General features: G+C 35.8%; 1 protein-coding gene across 1 annotated transcript in view; it reads left to right on the top strand.

The window, feature by feature from the left end:
• Positions 1 to 21,991, top strand: part of XPO6 (exportin 6) — a 115,811-nt gene that overhangs the window by 81,342 nt on the left and 12,478 nt on the right. Inside the window, exons 13-17 of the mRNA XM_044656758.1 lie at positions 8,594 to 8,753; positions 14,849 to 14,941; positions 17,152 to 17,296; positions 20,914 to 21,060; positions 21,775 to 21,964. Coding sequence (XP_044512693.1) covers positions 8,594 to 8,753; positions 14,849 to 14,941; positions 17,152 to 17,296; positions 20,914 to 21,060; positions 21,775 to 21,964 — 735 coding nt within the window. The remainder of the gene's footprint in view (positions 1 to 8,593; positions 8,754 to 14,848; positions 14,942 to 17,151; positions 17,297 to 20,913; positions 21,061 to 21,774; positions 21,965 to 21,991) is intronic.

Below are 21,991 nucleotides of genomic sequence, written 5' to 3'. Positions count from 1 at the left end.
TGAGTTTAGACAGAGCAAAAGGAATCCTTAAGATTACATTATTACAGCTACTATGGTTTAGTAATTGTCTACCTTATTTTAAACTCCTCTTGGGAAATCTCTGAATTTAGCCAGATTAAATTGCTTTGGCTTATGATTTATCCAGTTTTTTAATCTAACAACCATATATATTTTGGTTTAGTTTAGCATTAGGAATTGCTCTTCCCCCTTCCATTCCTGCCTCAACAACAACAAAATAACAATCATTGATCTCCTAGCTTTGTAATTCTGCTCAAACTTAGTCATTTGTGTTTTTTTTCCTGTCAAGCCTCTACCTTCTTTTCCTCCCTTTAATAATACCATACCTTCAAATTCTTTCTCAGCCTTCTTTAAAGGGCTTATAAATGTGTGCTTTAAAATAGAATAGTTTAATTAGAAATGTCAAGTCAATTACTAATGTTTTACATTATGAGCTGTTAGAATAAAATAAATAATAAAATAATAAGAATAAAAAATGTATAAAAATATAAAGATAATAAAAAAGTAATTAAAAAGTCGAAACCATCAGAATTCCAAATGAAATGTATCTCTTTATTTTTAATTTCATTTAGTTAAAAAACAAAAAAAACAACGCTTACCTTCCATCTTAGAATCAGTACTTTGTGTTGCTTCCAAGGCAGAAGTGTGGTAATGAGCCCAGGGTTACACAGCCAGGAAGTGTCTGAAGACTGATTTGAGCCCAGGACCTACCTTTTGTCTCTGGGCCTGACTCTTAATCCACTGAGCCACCTAGTTGCTCCCACCTTTTTATTTTAAAATAGAAAGCTGTGTGATACAGTGGAAAGTGGACTGGATTTGGAGACAGTATCTGAGTTCAAAATCTCACTTTGGCACTTCACTATTTGCTTTATCTTAGGCTCTGACCTCTCTGGGCCTCAGTTTTTACTCATCTGGAAAAAAGAGTTGTTTTAAATAGGTAGTCTTTAAGTTCCTTTCCAGCTCTTGATCTGTTTCATATTCTTCCTATTTGTTTTATCTTCCATTCTTTATAAAATATAGGCTTTTCCAATAGAGTTCTAGCTACCTGTCACAGGCAGGCACAAAGTCCTGGACTGTGATTCTCTTCTTTCTGCATGGTCAGCATTTACTGACTTAGTCTTGTCATAACTGGAATAGAACTGTTGAGGTAAAGGAACGTGATTCCAGGGGAAGCCTTTTGACTACAGCAAGCCCTATGTAAGGAAGCTGACTGTTTTTGAATGCCTTTTGATTTAATGAACTATAATAACTTGTTTTCATTATTATTAGAGCTTTTAAATAATCTAGCCAGTCTGAAGATTTAACCTCAATTTAACTCATTTAACAATCAGCACCATTTTAACTCATTAAATGTGTACTATGTCCATTGCATTAGTATTGGGTACTCAAGATTGAAGAGATTAACTTTGATCTAACAAGATACTTTTTGTCTGCAGACTTTGTTGGTTTGTCTTTTTGTTGTTTATTTAATAAGCATATATAGGAATTTGATTGTGGGGAGCTCTGTTGTTTTAGGGATTTATATGGAAAGAATTCTAGGCTGGGGATCAGGAGACCTGAATTTTAGGACCTTATCTTTAAGGGGAGAGCATTTCAACTATAAAGCCCCTTTCAGGTTTAGGAGTCTGTGATCTATTTTCTCAGAATGATACCTGTATAATATAGGGAAAAGAATGCTGTACTTGGAGTCAGGAGGTATGTTCAAAATCTGTTTCATTGATTTTTTACTAACTACGGGTGAACTACTCTCCTTTTTCTAGACCTCAGTTTCCTTATCTATAGAATGAAGAGTGAACTAAAAATACCTGAGATGGATGAGCTTAGGTGACTCAGTGGAAAGAGAGCCAGACCTAGAGATGGGAGGTTGTGTGACCCTGGGCAAGTCACTTACCCTATTGCCCAGTCCTTCCTGTTCTGCCTTAGAAATAATACTTAGTTTTTGATTCTAATTCAGAAGTTTAGGGTTTAAGATTTTTTTCTGATGTGCATTTGAATTCTAAACCTATGATCTTATGCTTTTAATCTAGAAATGCATAAAATTGTTAGCTCTTTGCAGTTAGGGACTTGGTCTTATTTATGTCCCCTCATTGTGTTTGTATACCTATGTATTTGCTAAATATTTTCTTTAATAATGCTAGTAGTATACACAGGATCTACAGAAATGTGTTTTAGGCCAGTTAAAAAAACCCTTTCAGTTGGAAACCAGCTTAACTTCTTTAAATGGATTTCTTTTCCAAGTTTCTGAATCTGAATGAAAGCAATGGTATACTAGCTCAGATTAGTTATGCAGCGAGTTTAATATTTTGTCTCTGGGATGTATTTTGACAAGAGACATTATGCCGGAGGGGTTTTCCAAGTTGGCAAGCTTAGATGTAGAAATATTCCTGATATATCTCTAATCTCTTATAATAACAAATTATATGGTTCTCTAGGGATTATTCAGGAATTTGTCTAACTCTCCTTGAACCCACTGTGTGCCTTCAGATTATATTGAAACTCAGAGTAATGACTTTGATAAGATTACTGCCTACAGTATAGTGTAAAATAGGGCTTGATTTTAACTGTTCTAAAATGTCCTCTTTTAGGTTTCTTTTGGAGAAATTAGTATTTACCCCTTCCATATTCTTCATCATTTTAGAAATTTGTATTATATCTAGATTTTTTTACCCCTCTAGTTTGAAGAATTCTGTTTTAATTTGTCATTTTTGTAGAGTTCTGCTCTTTCAGTTCCTTTTCTCCAGATTAGTTTGTATCTCTTAAATTGGCAACTGGATCTACAGAAATGTTTCATATAGAGCATCATTTTGCTCATAAGTAGAGTAACATTTTATGGATTTTCTTGATTATCATTCCTGACATTAATTTTTTGTGATCTAGAATAGCTTCAACAGTGCATCAGGTTGATGTCTATGTCACAGTACATTATTGTCTTAGCTTGCCCAGGGTCACACAGCTGGGAAGTGTCTGAGGCCGGATTTGAACCTAGGACCTCCTGTCTCTAGGCCTGGCTCTCCATCCACTGAGCTACTCAGCTGCCCTTCCAGTAGAGTTTGAGATGATAGGAGCAAAAAAAAAAAAAATAGGCAGTACTCCTTACATTCTGGTTCCTGAATCAAAAGCCACAGGATTCGTACATTTTGGCTAAGATTCAGTTTCATTTTTTTAATTTTTCAGTGTGGAGGATACCTCATTCTGATGTTTTAGTACTAGTTGGTGTTAGGATTAAAACTATCTTGAGAGACCAATTTTTGGGTTGATTATATCGGGTTTATTGTTAGGCCAGCTTCATAACTGACAATATAGGTCTCATGGTTGTCTCTCAGAAGTCAGATACCACGCAAGTTAGATGGGGGCAGCCTGATAAATAGATTTTTAGGAGCTTACTATTTAGCTTTTCCCTTGATCATAAATGCCCAGGTATTTTTAATTGGTAATAGCTAATTAAGAGGTGATCCATCCTATCCCCCCTTCCTATCCCCACAGGTAGGCAGGTCACATCCACAGGAAAAGAACCCTGTCTCCTTCATTTATTAACCGTATTCTGTTAAAAAAAGGAAGACATTCATTGGGATTCCCAAAGGACAAAGAAAATGCAGAAAGTAGCAAATTGAATGATATCTCTTATCCAGATTCCAGAAAGAGGAGTACACAGTAATTCTCCCTAAATATATGGGAATTAATACAGTACATGAAAAATAAATTCTCACATTGTTTAAGTTTAGAACATGCTTCATATCTAACACTATTTGATTTAGCCACTGTAAGAGAGAATTTGGTTGTGGCAGTTTTTCTAATATTCTTTCCTATTAAAGATTGGGACAAAGATTTTATTCAGGCCATTCTCCCATTTTCATCACTGAGGATTTCTGTATGGTGATTATTGTTTCCATTATAGATTGTTTTCTTCCATAAGTAAACTTATAGTTGACATAAAAGATTTTTATAAGATTCAATTTCATATTCCTTGTTGGCCTAGTTTATGCCAAATTTGTATTTGACCTAATGCATGTTGTGCATTCTTTGTTCTCACTTGGGCAGTCATGATCTCACCAAGCAACTTAGGGGGTGCTGTCTAGGAAGGAGAGTATGGCCAATTAGCAATGAAGGGTTTTGTGACCTGTTTTTCTCATCTATAGTACATGATATTTCAGGCCTTACTTTCTTCTGGTTTTTAGTTTCAGTTGTTGGGCACATGTGATGGGATTTCAGCTATTTGAATTACCAAATGTCTATATTCCAAAATGGAACATGTTTATAGAATTCTCTCCCCCCCCCCCCTTTTTTTTTTTTTAAACCCTTACCTTCCATCTTGGAGTCAATACTGCATTTTGGCTCCAAGGCAGAAGAGTGGTAAGAGTAGGCAATGGGGGTCAAATGACTTGCCCAGGGTCACACAGCTGGGAAGTGTCTGAGGCCAGATTTGAACCTCGGACCTCCAGTCTCTAGGCCTGGCTCTCAATCCACTGAGTTACCCAGCTGCCCCTGGAATTTCCCTTCTTTGTATAATAATTAAATGATAAAATGAGTGGGAGGCAACAGGGAGGCCAACTAGTTCACCAATGTATCTTGCCAGTTGTTATTCCCAATATAGTGCATAAAGTAGTCCATCATAGCTGCTTCAAGATGATTTAGTTTGACAAATCTGTGATTTTAGTCACCATGACATTTTGCCTCTGACTATTTGTGTTATAATATTCTTATTTGAAGGAGATCTCTTTTAACATGTTCCATGTTTGTCTTTTTTTATTTTTTTATGGGGGAGAGTGGGGGAGAGTGGTGAGATTTCTCTCAGCTAAGTATGGGAGTGGAATTATACATCTTTTATAAAGTGTGTGTGTGTGTGTGTGTGTGTGTGTGTGTGTGTGAGAGAGAGAGAGAGAGAAAGAGAGAAAGAGAGATTCAGATTCTCTTCAGTTCATTAGGTAAATAGCCTATTCTGTGGTAATCATTTTTTATGCCTTTGGAGGTTTAATTTGCCCTGATTTTATGGATTTAGTTGTTGTATACTCACTCATAAATAATTTTGTCAGCATTGTAAACATGTCTAAAAATAGTCAGCCACAGTTATAGCTCATCTGTCTTTTCCTCATGTGTAGTTAACAACAAAGTCCCATAGCCACTCAGCATATACTTTTCTATTTCTAGCAATCATTATAGAATCTGGGTTGCATATTTATACAGTTTTCCCTGCCTGTGAATTCATATATTCATTCTACAGATCTTTAAATGTCTACTGTTTACTTGTGGTGAGCTAAGTACTTGTATAAAAAAAAGAGAATACTTTCCTTTAAATCTTAAATTACTAATATCTCCAGTTCATCTTACTCACATGATTAATTAAGCAATTTAATTCAAAAAATATTTGAGCATGTATTCTGTACAAATCATTATGCTTAGGTGCTTTGGGAGTACAAAGATGAAGATGATGCAGCCAGTACTTAAGGAGCTTATATCTTAGTGGGTGAGACAAGCACATAGATAATGATAATATCAAAATTTTTGTATAGTATCAAGAAAACTACATTGGGGCACTTGTTACAGTTCACTTACTACAATATAGGTATTTGATGAATGTTGAATTTTTTCTTCTACCTGGAAAGTATACTATTTATGTAAAAACAAATAGGGTAGTTTGATTGTACTCATAAAGCATATGTAGTGGGAAGTAAGGTCAACAAAAAAAAAACCATATATTAGGGTCATTTTTTTTTTAACCCTTAACTCCTGTGTATTGGCTTATAGGTGGAAATGTGGTAAGGGTGGGCAATGGGGGTTCAGTGACTTGCCCAGGGTCACACAGCTGGGAAGTGTCTGAGGCCAGATTTGAACCTAAGACCTCCCCTCTCTAGGCCTGACTCTCAATCCACTGAGCTACCCAGCTGCCCCTATTAGGGTCATTTTGAAGAGTTTGGACTTGGGGAACAGGGAGATGTTGAAGAATGTTGAGTAGGAAATTGACATGATCAGAATGATGCTTCAGGAAAATCAGTTTGGAAAAATTTTCTATTTCAGGATTGTAGAACTTTAAGAAAAATTAACTTCAGGAATATTCACTTTTAGATGAAACAAAATTTCTGTAAGAAGGAACAATGTTGTAACTAGGCAGATCCATTCAATATAAAAAATTATCTGACTGTGATATAGATATGATTTTTTTAAAAGTAGGAGTGGAGGACAGAACAGGTAATCTATGCAAAAAGGGAAATTGTAGAGAAAGGAAAGAACATATTATACCCTGCTTGCTATATTGAATGTCTAAGTAAATCACTTTAAAGAATTGACTGCATAGTCTTTCCTCTACTAGGTAGTAACCTGCCAGCTTATCTATCTGTACTACTTTATGGACTTTTGAAATTTTTGCTACTTCGCAAAGGAATAACTTATAAACTTGTCTTTGAAATTTTAGAAGTGCTAGGCAATTATATAGCTACCAGCCTGGAAATATTTTTTACATTCAAAAATTGATTGTGCTCGGGGGCAGCTGGGTAGCTCAGTGAATTGAGAGCCAAGCCTAGAGACAGGAGGTCCTAGGTTCAAATCTGGCCTCAGATACTTCCCAGCTGTGTGACCCTGGGCAAGTCACTTGACTCCCATTGCTTACCCTTACCACTCTTCTACCTTGGAGCCAAAATGCAGTATTGACTCTAAGACGGAAGGTAAGGGTTTAAAAAAAAATAAAAATTGATTGCGCTATCTATTCTTTGAGAAATTAGGCCTATCTCATGAAGACAATTGGATTAAGCATACATTAAAATGCTTGCAAACGTAGACCTATCAGCAGACTGCAAGATCATGTTCTATCTACAACTGGGAAATGAGGCTTCATTTTTTCCTGTTCCTCCTTCTTTGTTGCTCTCTCTACCCTTCCATTCCAACCTTTCAGGGAAAGGAAAGGAGGTACGATGTCACATCTACTGGAGGCTCTGTTTTCAGAAGGAATGAACAGCTTTTTTTCTTTAAATTTTTGGGAGAAGTAGAGATTATGGTTATTTAGCACTAGTCCAAATTGTACAGTTCAAATAATTCTCTAGCCCTTTCCTACTTCCCTTCTACCTTTCTCTCTTGTTTGATTCCATTTTCCTTGCCCCTTAAGTTCTCAGGTAGGAGTTAGTTTAATAAGGCTACTTATTAATTCATACTGAAGTATGAACTCAGGTAATAGATTACATCCTTTAATTTGAATTTTAAGAGGAAGCCAACTAATTAAGTATATCTCTGGCTACAAGAAAATAAATGAATTCCCAAAACATACTAATTAATTAAGTGAATCTCTAATTGATAGAATTTCAGATAGTATAGTGGAGATATTTTTAGGTAGGATCTTTTTTGAGAAGAATGTCTTATTAATGATATTCCTGGAATTTTTCAGAATTGATACAAAACATATTTCTTCATTGTTTGTTCCCCCTTTCCTCCCAGGAACCACAAATGTATTCTTCCCTCCTGGCTCCTGTAGCCCTTTTACTTTTTCTCATTCTTCTTGATGTAGCCTGGTGGTTATTTGTGCCCATCAGATTTCTGCTATTGCTCTGGGGTAAGCCCCTAAACTCTCATTCAACACTGACCACAATGCTCTTGATTTCACAATGATGCGTTTCCATACTTAACATTATTGAATGGTGCTATATATATGCCCAGCAGAGGGAGTCAAAGTAACATTTTCTGCTTAGTAGAAGAAACTTGGAGAGATGTTAAAACAGTTCTCTTGGGGGAAAAATGATCTTTACTATAAGCAGGTTGTTACATGACTTTCTTCTCTTTACTAATTTTGAATACTAAATGAAATCCAAGACTTCCAGTGTTAGGAAGGGTATTTAATTTGGATTTTGAGCCCTTTTATTGCTTGGGTTTAAAATTTGTTTTAGAAGATTGTTCTTAAAAGAAATTGGGTGGGTGAGGGTCATAGGTGGCACAATAGATAGAGTACCAGGCCTGAAATTGGAAGATCCTGGGTTCAAATTTGACTTCAGATACTTCCTAAGTGTGTGACCCTGAACAAGTCACTTAACCCCAATTGTCTCACTTTTACTACTCTTTTGTCTTAGATCAGATACTAAGTTAGAAAGGTAAAGGTTTAAAAAAAAGTTTGGTATTTCATAAGCATTCATTTTATTTCTTAATCTGACTTTTCCCTGCTACCAATATACTCTTTTTTTTTTTTAAACCCTTAACTTCTGTGTATTGGCTCATAGGTGGAAGAGTGGTAAGGGTGGGCAATGGGGGTCAAGTGACTTGCCTGGGGTCACACAGCTGGGAAGTGTCTGAGGTCGGATTTGAACCTAGGACCTCCCGTTTCTAGGCCTTACCTATATGCTCTTGAGTAAATCACTTTGGAGTTCTAAGTTTCTGCATCTCTAAAGTCAGGAACTAGATGGTCTCCAAGATCTAGATTCTATATCTACTGACAAAAAAACTTACCAGGCTGGCCTCAGATTCGTACATCATATTATATGTGTTCATATTCAAGTTATCTGGAATTGTTTTGGCCACCTTCTGAGTAGTTGAGTTATTATTTATAGAAGTAACTTAAAACATTTTTTTTTTCTGTGAAACTGACAGTGACAATGTATTTCAGGTCACAGACTGAACATCACAGCAGAGAATGATTGCCGAAGGTTGCACTGTTCTCTGAGGGACTTGAGCTCTCTCCTCCAGGCTGTTGGCCGATTAGCCGAATATTTTATTGGAGATGTGTTTGCTGCCAGATTCAATGATGCACTTACAGTTGTAGAGAGGTAAGCTAAAGGTCACAATATAAGTCATCTCTTGATAACTTTGTCATTCTCTTGAGAAACTTTTTATATATATAAAGACTAAAGGATGATAACTCCACCAGAATCCAAGTGAAAGCATTTTACTTTGTATTTTGTTGTATAAAAATATGGTCTCCTCTAAATGCTTGGATTGTTGGGTATCCATTATTTTTGTTGCTACTGCTGTCATAGTGGTTTTTGCCAAGTGCACAATGTATTTATAAAATTTACATTGCTAGCTTTTGTTTTTATATTATCATTATTTCTCAATCAATCTCTTACACCCCCCTTCCATCCCCCCCCACTCATAGAGCTATCTTTATACTAAAGCATTAGAAAGAGGAAAAGCAGTTGAACAAAACTAGTTGATACAGCAATCCAATCTGATTATATAGCTGCAGTATTCAGTATCTATAGTCTTCCCACCTCTGTAAAGAAGGGAGGCAAGTGCATTTTCTCTTCTTTCCTTTGGGGCCAAACACAGTCATTTTAATTACTCAGCCAGTGGGGTTTGTGTCTTGTTACTTTTGTTTTATTTTTGTTGTTTGCATCATTGTAGTTATTTAATAGAAAGTTATAATTGTGCGGTAAATTTTAGGGTATTCTGCATAGCAGTGATAACCTATTACTCTCATTAGATTCTTTAATTCTCATTTAACTTTTCCTCCCTCTATTCTTTGTCCTTATTATAATCTCACCCTCCTTGCCTATGGTTTTTTGATATGGAAGGATTTAGAATGTTTTACTGTTGTTCACTTCATGTTGCAGCCTTCTACTAACTTAGGGATCTTTCTTCTAGTTTTCTTAGTGACTTTAATATTTAGTTTGTAGTTTTTCTGACTCTACCCTTTTCTTTGCTGTTCTCTTTGGAGGATATCTATATTCATGTTAATGAACCTTCTGACTATGATTCCTCAGACTTTTCTAATCTATTTAGTCACACTCTGGCTTAGGTACACTTAGGCCTTAGCATTTCTCAAATTAGAGCTATTTCTAAGAGCCAAAACTTTGACATGATATTCTTCAGCTACAACCAGTTATGCTTCTCTTTTTCACTGACTCTCATCTACTTTGGGACTGTTTCAGTAAATATCCATGTTCACTCATGTGTAAATTAGTTCTTTTCCAGAAACCTGTAAACATGTTCAAATGTTTCTAACACCAAATAAAAGTTTCTCCTGGCTATTTCTACCTCATTTCAACTCTTTTTACCCATTTGTTCATAATAGTTAAAAGATAATTCCATATTGTAAATATAAAAGTGCCTAGTTTGATATTTTGAACCAATTTTTCTATAAGCATCTCATACACAATACATCCAAAACAGAACCCAAACTTCCTCTCTATTGAATTCCTTATCTCTGTCAAGGACACAATACTTTAAGCACACAGCATTGCATCCTTAGAGTCCTCTCTTTGCCAACTCATTGATCCTTCACTATCCCTCATTTCATATATATATAGTTAGTTGACAAGTATATACCCACAACATCTCTCCTGCCTATCCTCTTCTCTGTATTCACATAGATTTTTTTAGGCCTTCATCACCTATTGTTTGGGCTATTGCACTAAATTCCTGATTGGTTTCCCTGCCCCTGTTCTTTCTTCTCCCTAGTATATCCTTCCCCCAGCTGCCAAAATGATATTTTAAAAGCACAGAGTCTGATTGTCTTACTCTCATACTCAGTACACTTCAATGGTTCCATATTGCCTCTAGGATTAAATACATACTCCTGGCTCTTAAAATCTTTCATTTCTAACTTCCCTCTCTGTTTTTATTTTATATTACTCTTCAGTTCAGCCAAACTAGCCTTCTTGCTATTCTTCACTCATAGCCCTCCATTCTTTTTCTGCTTTTAACATTTAGTCTTTGCCAGGACTGTTGTACATACTGTTCTATTTTAATAGCATGCTCTTCCTTCTAACTTCTACTTCTTAGAGTTTCTAGTTTCCTTCAGAGCTTAGCTCCAAAACCACCTGATCTTCTCAATATCTCTCTCCTCTTTCCAATTGCCTTGCTTTTTATGCTGTATAAATTTTGCATATACTTTTGTAGTTTCTTTCTTTTAAGCTCCTTGTGGACAAGAGACTTTTATTTTTGTCTTTGTATCATTAACACTTAATAAAGTAACAGGCATATAGGTATAAGTACTTAGGACATGCTTATTGATTTTTAAAATCTTGTGGAAGAGGATGATGAAAGATTATGAACGTGATTCTATTAAATAGTGAGAAGCAGTAGAAGGAAAAGCAAATTTATGGAAGTCTTGGCAAGAAACCCAACTAAGCCATATAAAACTAAAAAAATAGTATGAAACTAGAAGGATGACAAACATAGGAAAAATGGAAAAGATCTGTCATAAGAGCTAAAACAAACTCTTCTCTCTGTAATTGACAGTGAAACCAGCACATTTACACCTTATCATAGTTCCTGAAGGGCTGTACAAAAAGGAGAAATGTTATTAAAAAAATGCATCTAATCATATCAAGGAGAGACACAGAAGGCCTGTTCTGGAGTAGACAAATTTGGAGTGTGTTGAGTGATCTCTTCCTAATTATCTGAAAGAGGCCTGGAAAAAATTGCATTTAAAAATGTGTTAAATCCTTAAAATACCAGAATACTTAGCCATTTATACATGTTTACTTTCCTACTGCCACAGAATCTTTTTTTTTTTTAAATCTTTTTTTTTCCTTTAAACCCTTAACTTCTGTGCAAGAGTGGTAAGGGTGGGCAATGGGGGTCAAGTGACTTGCCCAGGATCACATAGCTGGGAAGTGTCTGAGGCCAGATTTGAACCTAGGACCTCCTGTCTCCAGGCCTGACTCTCAATCCACTGAGCTACCCAGCTGCCCGCCATGCCACAGAATCTTTATGAGAATGATCTGTTCTTAATGTATCCTTAATGAAGTTTTAACAAATTTTAACATCTGTTTTTAAAAATTTTGAGTTTCAAATTCTCCCTTCTCCTCCTTTCTTGAGAATGATAAGCAATTTGATATGGGTTATACAAGTGCAATCATGCAAAACACATTTCTATTATTCATCATGTTGTGGAAGAAGACACAAATTTGATGGAGTTTTAAGAAAGCAACCAGGGGCAGCTGGGTAGCTCAGTGGAGTGAGAGTCAGGTCTAGAGACAGGAGGTCCTAGGTTCAAACCCGGCCTCAGCCACTTCCCAGCTGTGTGACCCTGGGCAAGTCACTTGACCCCCATTGCCCACCCTTACCAATCTTCCACCTATGAGACAATACACCGAAATACAAGGGTTTAAAAAAAAAAAAAGAAAGCAACCAGACAAACATTTTTATTTTTATTTTCATTGTTACATGTACATTTTGTAGCAGGCCACATCTTTGAAATTGCACAATGGAGACAATATATAGACAAAAGAGTAAACCAGATATATTCAGGATTAATGGAAGATAATCAACAGAAGAAAGGTGGTAAAACTGAAAGGGATCAGGGGAAGCCTTCTTGTAGAAGATGAGTTGCTAGCTGGAACTTGAAAGAAGACAGGGAAGCTAGGAGGTAGAGATGAGGAGGGGGAGAATTCTAGACTTGGGGAATAGCCAGTGATAATGATCAAAAGTTAAGCAATGAATTTCTTGTGATCAGTGTATTTGGAACATAAAATATATAGTAGAGTGAGGATGGGGAAAAGAAGATATTAAGAAGATTGGTATTTCTTTAAAAGCCAAAGTAAGGATTTTTTATTTTTTCCCAGAAGTGGTAATGGGGAGCTACTGGAATTAATTGAATAGAGAGGTGAGCTGGTTAAATTTGTGCCTTAGGAAATCAGTTTAACAGTTGAGTGGAGGATATTCTGAGGTGAGAAAGAGATAATTGAGGCAGGGAAAGCAATTAGAGGTCTAGCAACTGAAGAGTAGACCCAAGGTGATGAGGTCTGCACCAGGTTTTTCACACAGAAGAAAGAAGGAAGAGGATATGAGAAATGTTATGAAGTACAAATCTATAGACCTTGGCAACAGTTGATTATGTAGTAGTGAGAGAGTGAGGAGTCAAGGAATGGCACCTTGGTTGTGAGTCTAGGAATCTTGGAGGGTAGTGGTACCCTTGATAGTAATAGGGGGGTAAGGAAGAGAGGAGAGTTTTGGGGGCAAAGAAAAATAAGTTCAGTTTTAGACATGTCAGATTTAATTTGTCTATAGGACATTTACTTCTACATGTCTGAAAGGCAGTTAGAGATGTGAGATTATAGGGATGGAAGAATTTTAGTTGTAGTGAGGTCAATTTAGGGGTTACAAGGCAGAGAAAGAATGGAATGACAGCAAATATCACATAAGAGAATTCAAGACTTAATGGTCATAGAGGTGGAACACTTTTGGTTAATGGCAAGATCAAAGATATGATCTCTGCGTGTAGCTGAAGTAAAGTGGATCATGAGAACTAAAGTAGATTGAGGAACTGGGAAGTTAGGGCTTTTGAAGGCTCATCATAATGTATGTTAAGTTACCTAATATAAAGGCAGGAGTTAGAAGAAAGAAGACTAGGAGCAAGGCTTTGAACTGAATTGAGGAAAGGAAGGAGAGTCTTGGAAGTTGGTAGAGCTACCAGAATCTTGGCTGAATGGCAAATATAGACTGAATGAATTTCAAAGTAGCAAACTGATAGTGAAAGTGGTAGTGTTAGAGGGAGGAGATTGGAATAGGCAATAAGGAGCAAAGAATATTCCAACTCCTTCACTTTGGCCAGTGACTTGGGCTATAAGTAAAAATATTAGAAAGATTGTCAGGAGGGGCTTCAGATTTCATTGAGTACAAGAAGATAGGAGTGAGAAAGGAAAACGTTGAAGTTGAAAGTCAGTTTTTTAGTGGGAGACTTTGGGAGGTTGCATTGAGGGGAATGGGAATAAGGGTCATTGGAGGATAGAGAACAGGGTTTAGACAATGACATTTGGGGTTTCAGAATCACTGGGATGGAGAGGGTGGGAGTTTCTTAATAATTGAGGAATGAGTAAGTTGTCATCATCCTTAGGGATCTGGGGAGAACATAAAGAATGTTGTCAGAGACATAACATTATCCTAAACATTATCCTAAAAGGAGATGGGGTGGGACAATCAACTAGAGAAAAAGAAAGAATAGCAAACAAACAATCTATAGTGCTCCAAAGATATTCTTACAATGTCAGTCTATCTAGAGGAAGGTCTTAGCACGTTGGAAGGATTAACAGGAGGAGGTCAACAGTTGACACACAGGATCAGAAAGGATGGATGGATTGCAATCTGCATGGCAGGTGGGAGTATACCAGGTCAAAGACATAAGTTTATAAAGTGATAACATAGAACAAAATTTAGACAAATCTTGCATATAATTTGCTACTTTTTCCATGAATTCTTAACTTATGATTCATAGCTCTTTTTCAAACTTCAAAGAAAAAATAATAGATGGTTGGCTTCTTTCCTCTTCTTCCTTAATTTATTATCAAAACCTTGGGGCTTTTGTTTGGTTTGCCACTTTCACATTTCTCTCTCTTAGTTATCAGAGGGAGAAACTCTAGAGGGAATTTTTTTTTTTTAATCTTCTGAATAGAAACAGAAAGCCTAGGTGCATATCTCTTGTCAGCAGGGTAAATACTTCTGGCTGTCTCTTCCCATCAGTAGGGAATAATTTTCCACTTCAAAGGAGGCAGAATTTTTCCTCTTGGGAAAGAAATTTAGCTCCTCTTAGGGTATTTACTGGTAATTTGTATGCAATATTCCCTTTAGCAACCAGCAGTTTTTACAACTTGCCTATCATAGAGATTAAAATGAAATCTAGTCTTCTGTAACTTTTAAAACTTCAGTATCTCTTTTAGGATAAACCATTTTTCAAACAACATTTAAACAGAAGAAATTTATAAAAAGAGATGTAAAATTTCATAATGCTCCTATGTATACAAAAGTGCCTACTCCTATCCATTTAAACTCATCAAAACCACAACTTGAGTCATATTTTGACTTTTGAAGGTCATTTTCAATGCCCTTTTAAGTCTTGTTATTCTGATATAGATGTTGAATTATGTAGTTAGTTTTTTCGCTGTTTTTCTGTTTCTTTGTCCTGTTTTTCCCCCAACAGATTGGTCAAAGTAACTCTATATGGATCCCAGATAAAACTGTACAACATTGAAACTGCTGTGCCATCAGTATTGAAACCTGACCTCATTGATGTGTGAGTATGGATTTTTTTTACTACCTTGGTATAAAAGTTTTGTTTCTTAGGTGTAAAATGTTCTCTGACAGATTTCCTCTCAGAGTCCAGGGAAGTTAAGAAATGAGAATGGGTTGTGGATGAGAGTATGAATTAGAAGTACCATGTCCCTCTTCATTATACATTTGTGTCTCGGGTCTTTTCCTTTCCCTTTCCTCTTTCTCCTTATCTTCCCCTTGCCATCCTCACTTCCTCCTTCCTCACTCCTCATCCATATCTCCTTCCTTTCCTTTTTCCTCTTCTTTTCCTACAGCCCCTTCTCCTTTTCTTCCCACTCTACTCCCCTCTTCCTAGCTTCTCCATGTCCTTTCTTCTCCCTTCCCTTTCCCTTATTTTCTCAAACTCTTCTGCTTCTATTCCCTTTCTTCCTCTTTCTCTTTTTTATTCTCTTCCTTTGCCTTATCTTGCTCTCCTCTTTCCATCTTCTCTCTTCCTGTCTTTCACTTTCTTCTTTTCCTTTTTGTTCCCACTTCTTTCTCTACATCTTCTTTCTTCTCTTTCTCTTCCCTTCTTTTCTTTTTTTTGCTAACAGGATATGTTGCTTTCCTTTTCTACTTCATGCTACCATTTCAGATTTGGGGAGTGTGAACATATTATAAATGCATGAATTTCTCATGTGCTAGGATGGATGATAGTGTTTAATATATCCAACTCTTAAAGAAAACTGCAATTAGACTCATGGAAAATAAGATAGTATTACTAGTGATATTTTGATTTGTCTTTGCTAAAGATTTACTTATAATTTACTTAATAATCAGTAAATACTGACTAATGAAAGCAGAACCATAAGGACCAATTGGTGACAATTACAGGTCTTCCAAAAAATTAGAACTCTATATAAATGTAATGGGCTGCTTTGTGAGGTGGTGAACTCCATGTTGCTGAAGGTATTCAGTTGAAAACTAAATGAACATTTTTTGGAATAATTTAAAGAGGATTTATGCTTTGGGTAATTTGTTAGGTAATTTGTGAAGTTACTACTTCTCAACTGAACTTTGGTGAATCCAGCTTCTCTTTCCCAAGGGTTTTCAGGTACCCATCTACCATCTTGATAAATTTATGTTTGATACATAAACTCTTTAGATTATTTTTATTTTTATTTCATTTTTTATTTTTTTTTTGCTGTATTTTTATTTATATTTTTATTATTTATTTTATTATTTTATTTTTATTTTTAGAGAAAATAAACTTTATTTTCTCCTTTCTCTTTAATAATTCATCCTTATAAGTATGGTAAATAAAGGGCATAATTATCGAGTTGATCCTATACCCAAAATAACTACTTTTAGAGGGGCACTCCAACTAATAGGAATTTCAACATCCTTAAGTGACCTTAAGTCAGTAATTTTGAAGGCATATCATGTTTAATGGATTTGACCACTATCTCCAGTTTTTTTGAGGATGACATCACATTACTTTTAATTTCTCTTTCTTTTGTTAATAATTATTTAATTTAAATGACATATAAGGCACGGTGCAAAATCTGGAGAAAGCAAATCTCGTCTTGTCTTCTAAAATTTATTATTTAGCCATGATGACTAGTAGGTTCCAGAATATTTCCTAGTGCCTTAATAATGCTCCTGTAAGGGGGCAGCTCAGTGGATAGAATGTCAGGCCCGGAGCAGGAGCACTTGGGTTCAAATTTAGCCTCAGAGACTTCTTAGCTATGTGACCCTGAACAAATCACTTAACCCCTTTTTTCTAGTCCTTGTTACTCTTCTGTCTTAGAAGGTAAAGTTCTTAAAAAAATAATAATGTACCCTTAAGTACATGCCACTTAGGAAATGTAATTAAAGCTGATTTTAATTAATTATTAATAACATTTAATAGCAGGCTTATAGCTGTTGATGTGAAATTAAACTAGTAATTTGGAATATTATACATTATTTTACAAGTTGTATTATATATCTTTGTAATTTATCATTTTCTTGATTGTGTTACACTGTAAAGTATCCAGCTAGACAGATGATGCATTTTTCATTTATATTAGGTATTCCATGAAAAAGTAACAGATTTCCATTATCTCTGTCACATGTTTTGAAAATAGGTTTTAATACCACTTTTATAAAATATATGGTTGACGGCATTCCTGTCCTGCAAGAAAACTATTTAGTTGATGATAGATTATTTATCCTAAGCTTTAAAATGTAGTCTTCTTTCTCTTTTCCCAGTCATGCTCAGTCCCTGGCAGCGCTCCAGGCTTACTCTCATTGGTTAGCACAATTTTATAGTGAAGCTCATCGACAGAACCCACAACAGTTCATCTCGCTGGTCTCCACTGCCATGGAAGCAGTCACACCTCTTATTAGTTCCAAGGTATTGAAATATAGAGAGCCTGTTTTGGCTCAGGGTCGGGAGTCAATAATTATTTTAAAATCCACTTTCTGTGTGGAAAGGTTAGAACTTTTGCCAAAGGCCAGTATTTCCAATGAATACTCAGTTTGAACACCTGGGTGTGTCTTACCTGGGGTGCATTTGACCCAAATATTTGGACTGTCCTTAAATTTATGTATATCACATAGCTTATAGGGATTTAACAGTCCAGTAAAGCAACAAGTTGTATTATTCAGGTTAAATATTTTTCCCTAGGTCATAGAGCTAGTATTTGGGAGAAGCAAGGCTGAAAATCAGGTTTTCTGATTCTTATTGTTCTAATAGTGCCATTTTAAGCCTATATCTTACTTCTTGCTGCCTTCATTTAATCTTTTGCTAGTCTTTACTAATGTTTGAACAGGTAAAGGCAGCAGCACATTCACACTCAGGAGAATATGATCCATGTGCAGTCATTTAATCTTGAGTGATCTATTTTAAAATTTCTTCAGAAGCATACTGCACCTAATAAAAGGAGTAGAGGCTAGAAATGCCCATATTTAATTTTGCTTCACACATATTTCAGTAAATATCTGTTAATTGGCTTTGACAACTGGATATAAGAAATTGAACCTATTGCTCTTAGACTTAGTGCTCCTAAATTAATTTTTATCCAGTAAGTATTTTGCTGCTAAAATAAAGCATGAAAAAATATAAACAAGAAGGTATAACAACAGATAAAAAGTATTCAATATGTAGTCTTTTGGCATTATTCAAGGTAATGTTCTCTAAAAACAAACTCATGCATACAAATATGGTAAAGGACTTTTCCTCACTAAAATATGTGGTACCATGAGGGTTGAAGCATTGTGTTAGACACTTTGGGAGAAGCAAATGAGGACTGAACGCATGAGAAAAGATTTTGATTGATGCTATTTTTAATGTCAAAAGCATTTAGATTTAATGACTAGAAAAGGACTTTATTCTTGATTATTTCTAGACTCTTGGTTTGTATTTCTTATTTTAGAATACGCTTTGAAAGGACCATTTCCCCCTATGTAATTATTATTGTTAAATATCTTATTAAAACTTCTTTGCTGGCTTGAGGCTATTAAAGTTGTAATGGTGGTCTCATGGTGGCAGCAAAAATAATAAAAGAGTATTCTGAGGATTGCTTTTCTCTCTCACCTCCCACCCTTTAAACTAAGCCCAATAGGTTGGATAATACTGAGTTTATATAGTTAATAATAAAGGTAATGAGCAGAGTGATATATTTTTAAGAGTGATACTTTCTTAGTTAGACCAGAAGGATCTTGTTCTTCTTCCTGTTCTGGATTAAGAAATGGTAGTTCCTATTTCCTTAAAATGCCCTGGGATTTGACAACTATAATTCTGTCCTATCTCTATTATTTACCTTTTAAAGTTTTACCTGTCTTTTAGGATCTAATTTGAGATATTAGATTATAAACTCCTTGAAACCAGAGACTAAGTCTTAGTTCATCTTTGGTATCTCCAAGGGCTTTGCAAGTTCATATGTCAGGACTTTATGGGCCTAGAAACTGATTAGAGTTTCCCAACTCATAGACTTAATAATGGCTCAAGGTGGATCTTTAGTGGAGTGATATAGTTTACTTTCTGGCTCTGTTCTATATTTTCCAGGACTTAAATGAAGATATAGCATGATTATCTTATATTCACTGTTACCACAAAGCTGTGAGAAACAAATGATATAATAGGTGACAAAATTGGGATCCAAAAAAGATCCCACTAGATTGGAACAGTGGACTGAATCTAATAAGATCAAATTTAATAGGGATAAATATAAAGTCTTGCACTTTGACAAAAATTAGGTAGGAAAAAATCTAGTTAGATTGCAGTTTATATAAAAGGCCCCGAGTGTTTTAGTGGATTGCACAATCAACATGAATCATCAGTGTGATATTGGATTACTAGATTGCATTGGTAGATATATAGTCTTCCAGTTGGAGGAAAGTGTAATAGTTCCACCTTCTGCTGGCCAATTCACATATGAAATGTCCCAGTCTTGGATACCACATTTCCTGAAGAATATTGATAAACTAGGTGGTGACAGTAAAAAGTTTTGAAGCAATGCCATAGGAAGAATCATTTGTCAGAATTAAAATTGTTTAACTGAAAGAAGAGAAGACTGGAGGGTAGAAGAACAGAGAGTCACAAAAGTGCTATCTGTTTGCCTTTATGTATTTGAAGGATTGTCATTTGGAAGAGGAATTATGATTAGATTTATTTTGCTTGGCGTTGGGATGCTTAACATTATAGGACTCATGGCTGGGAGTACAGGGAGATAAGTTTTTGCTTAACCTAGGGGGAAATTTTCATAGCAATGAAAGCTGCTCAAAAATTGAACAGGCTACTTCTTGAGGTGTAGTATACTTCTTGTTATGGATTGTCTTTAAACAGACGTTGGATGACTTGTGGGAAATGTTGAAAGGTATATATTTTAGCTAAGTTTTCGACTAGATCTCTGAAATCCTAACTGTGTTTTAAGCATTTGAACTGAATGTAAATAGAGCCTCCTTTAGGAAAAACCTCTTCTTACCACCATAGGTAGTTAAGCATGATATTTCCTTTCTATGTATTATTTATTTTGACTGTTTACTTGGTTCTTATTATAAAATGAATTCTTGTCTTTTTGTTTTTTAAATTACTGTCTTGTATTTGTTTTATTAGCCACCTTCTCCCTTCCCCTAACCTTAACTCATGGAATATAGGAACTGTCTTTTACTTCTTTGAGGGTATGTAATAGTTACTGATTTTTCAGTCTTTGTTACCCTCAGGACATATAAGAAGTCCACATTTGAGTTAATTATCAGGCACTTAACATAGTGATTACTATACGAATAACATTCATTATAAGTACTTAACTTTTGAGGTAGGTTGTTTAAAACCTTCTCAGAAGTTGGATCCTATTAGAAAACGGAGGGGGTGGGAAATGCATGGGAATCAGAGAAGAATAAAAAAGTTACAATAAATTATAAATTGTAGATGAGTGCTGTTGAAGCATTAACTTGGAGAATGATTCTTGGGTGAAGTTAGTCAGAGAAGACTTAGAGTTGAACTGAATCTTAAGCCACATCTTTGAGGATGTGCAGAGGTGGTCATTTTAGGTAGAGGATTAATATAACCAAAGGCAGATTAAGATGATGAGGGTTTTAAAGTCTTGATTTCATTTTAGCAAAGGAGCTATGATGGGAAAGTATCAAAAATTAAAGCTGAGTGGGAATTTGGTGCATAGTTGAATTAGTTGGATGTTTATGTTTTTATTTAAAGTTTATAGGGAGTGAGATAAAAAGGGTGATTGAAAAAGATCTTGGCTTTTATGTTTAAGATGAATTAGGGCAGGTAGAACTTTGTGGCAGAGACTGCTGAAGTAAGGCCAGGTAGGAAGTCCATGGCAGTATCAAGGAAAGCTGGAATCAGAGGAATTCCAGAGGAAGAATTTCTTGTGAGTTGAGAGTTGTGGTGTGATAACCATCATAACTGAAATTTGGTTGAGAAAAGAGCTGACAGTGTCTTTTTTTAACATCCTACCCTGTATTCTGATCCAGCATATGGAATGACTGGGTGCTGTCATTTTTCCTCAGGTACAAGAGAAGTTACTCTTGTCTGCGTGCCATTTACTGGTCTCATTAGCCACTACAGTGCGGCCAGTCTTTCTTATCAGCATCCCAGCAGTTCAGAAAGTGTTCAACAGAATTACAGATACCTCTGCCCAGCCACTTCTTGATAAGGTAAGAGTTAAATTCTTTGGCTGAATAGTTATGACTCCTGTCCAAAACTTTAGATAAATATTTTCCTTCATATCTTCCACTGATAGACTGTTTTATGCAGTTAGGTGGATAGGGTGGAGCTGCTAAGGTGATCACATTCTAATGTTCTTCCTAACCTTACCTGTTAGAAAATTCTGGTTGGGAAACATGCTCATACAGAGAGATTTTGCATTATTCATCTTCTGGAGCTGGCATTTTGACTCCAAATGTAAGAGTGCTTTTTGATATATCTTGGTCTGATTTTTGAGACTGATAGTTTTCAGAAAAGCAGAATCCGTTATTAACCCCTGAGAAGACTCAAGTTAAAAGTTGAAGATGGGAGAAGTTAGTAAGCTTTTATAGCTTGGAGCATTTTGGGGCATGGTGTAGGAGAAGAATCTATAGCTACCACCTTAAGGAATTCAAAGGACTTTCATTTTTCTTTAGTTTCTTTGAAAATCTCAATGAAATTTTCCTAACATTGTAGTTTTCCACTTAGAGAAAGTAATAATTTAAGCCAGGAGCATGGTTGTTCAACTTTCCTACTTGGGCAACTTCAGAAAAGCAGGAGTGGGGTGTGTCTTTATGTATTTACATTACTTGTTGAAATTCAATGTGTGTATTTCAGATACCGATGTATATGTTGTCATTCCCATACTTTTTTACAAATTGAGTATCTGTGAATGCCTTTCTTAGGCCCAGGTGTTAGTGTGCCGAGCCCTCTCAAATGTACTCTTGCTGCCATGGCCAAACCTTCCAGAAAGTGAGCAGCAGTGGGCAGTGCGTTCAACCAACCATGCCAGCCTCATTTCAGCTCTGACCCGCGATTATCGCAATCTGAAATCCGATGCCAGTGCCCCACAGAGGAAGATGCAGCTGGAAGACAGTAAGTATATCAAGTTACTGGTTGATA

The sequence above is a fragment of the Gracilinanus agilis genome, chromosome 1 (assembly GCF_016433145.1).
Source record: "Gracilinanus agilis isolate LMUSP501 chromosome 1, AgileGrace, whole genome shotgun sequence".
In the NCBI taxonomy this organism is placed as follows: domain Eukaryota; kingdom Metazoa; phylum Chordata; class Mammalia; order Didelphimorphia; family Didelphidae; genus Gracilinanus; species Gracilinanus agilis.
The sequence above is the reverse complement of the archived record's forward strand: the minus strand, read 5'-3'. Positions and strand labels throughout refer to the sequence as shown.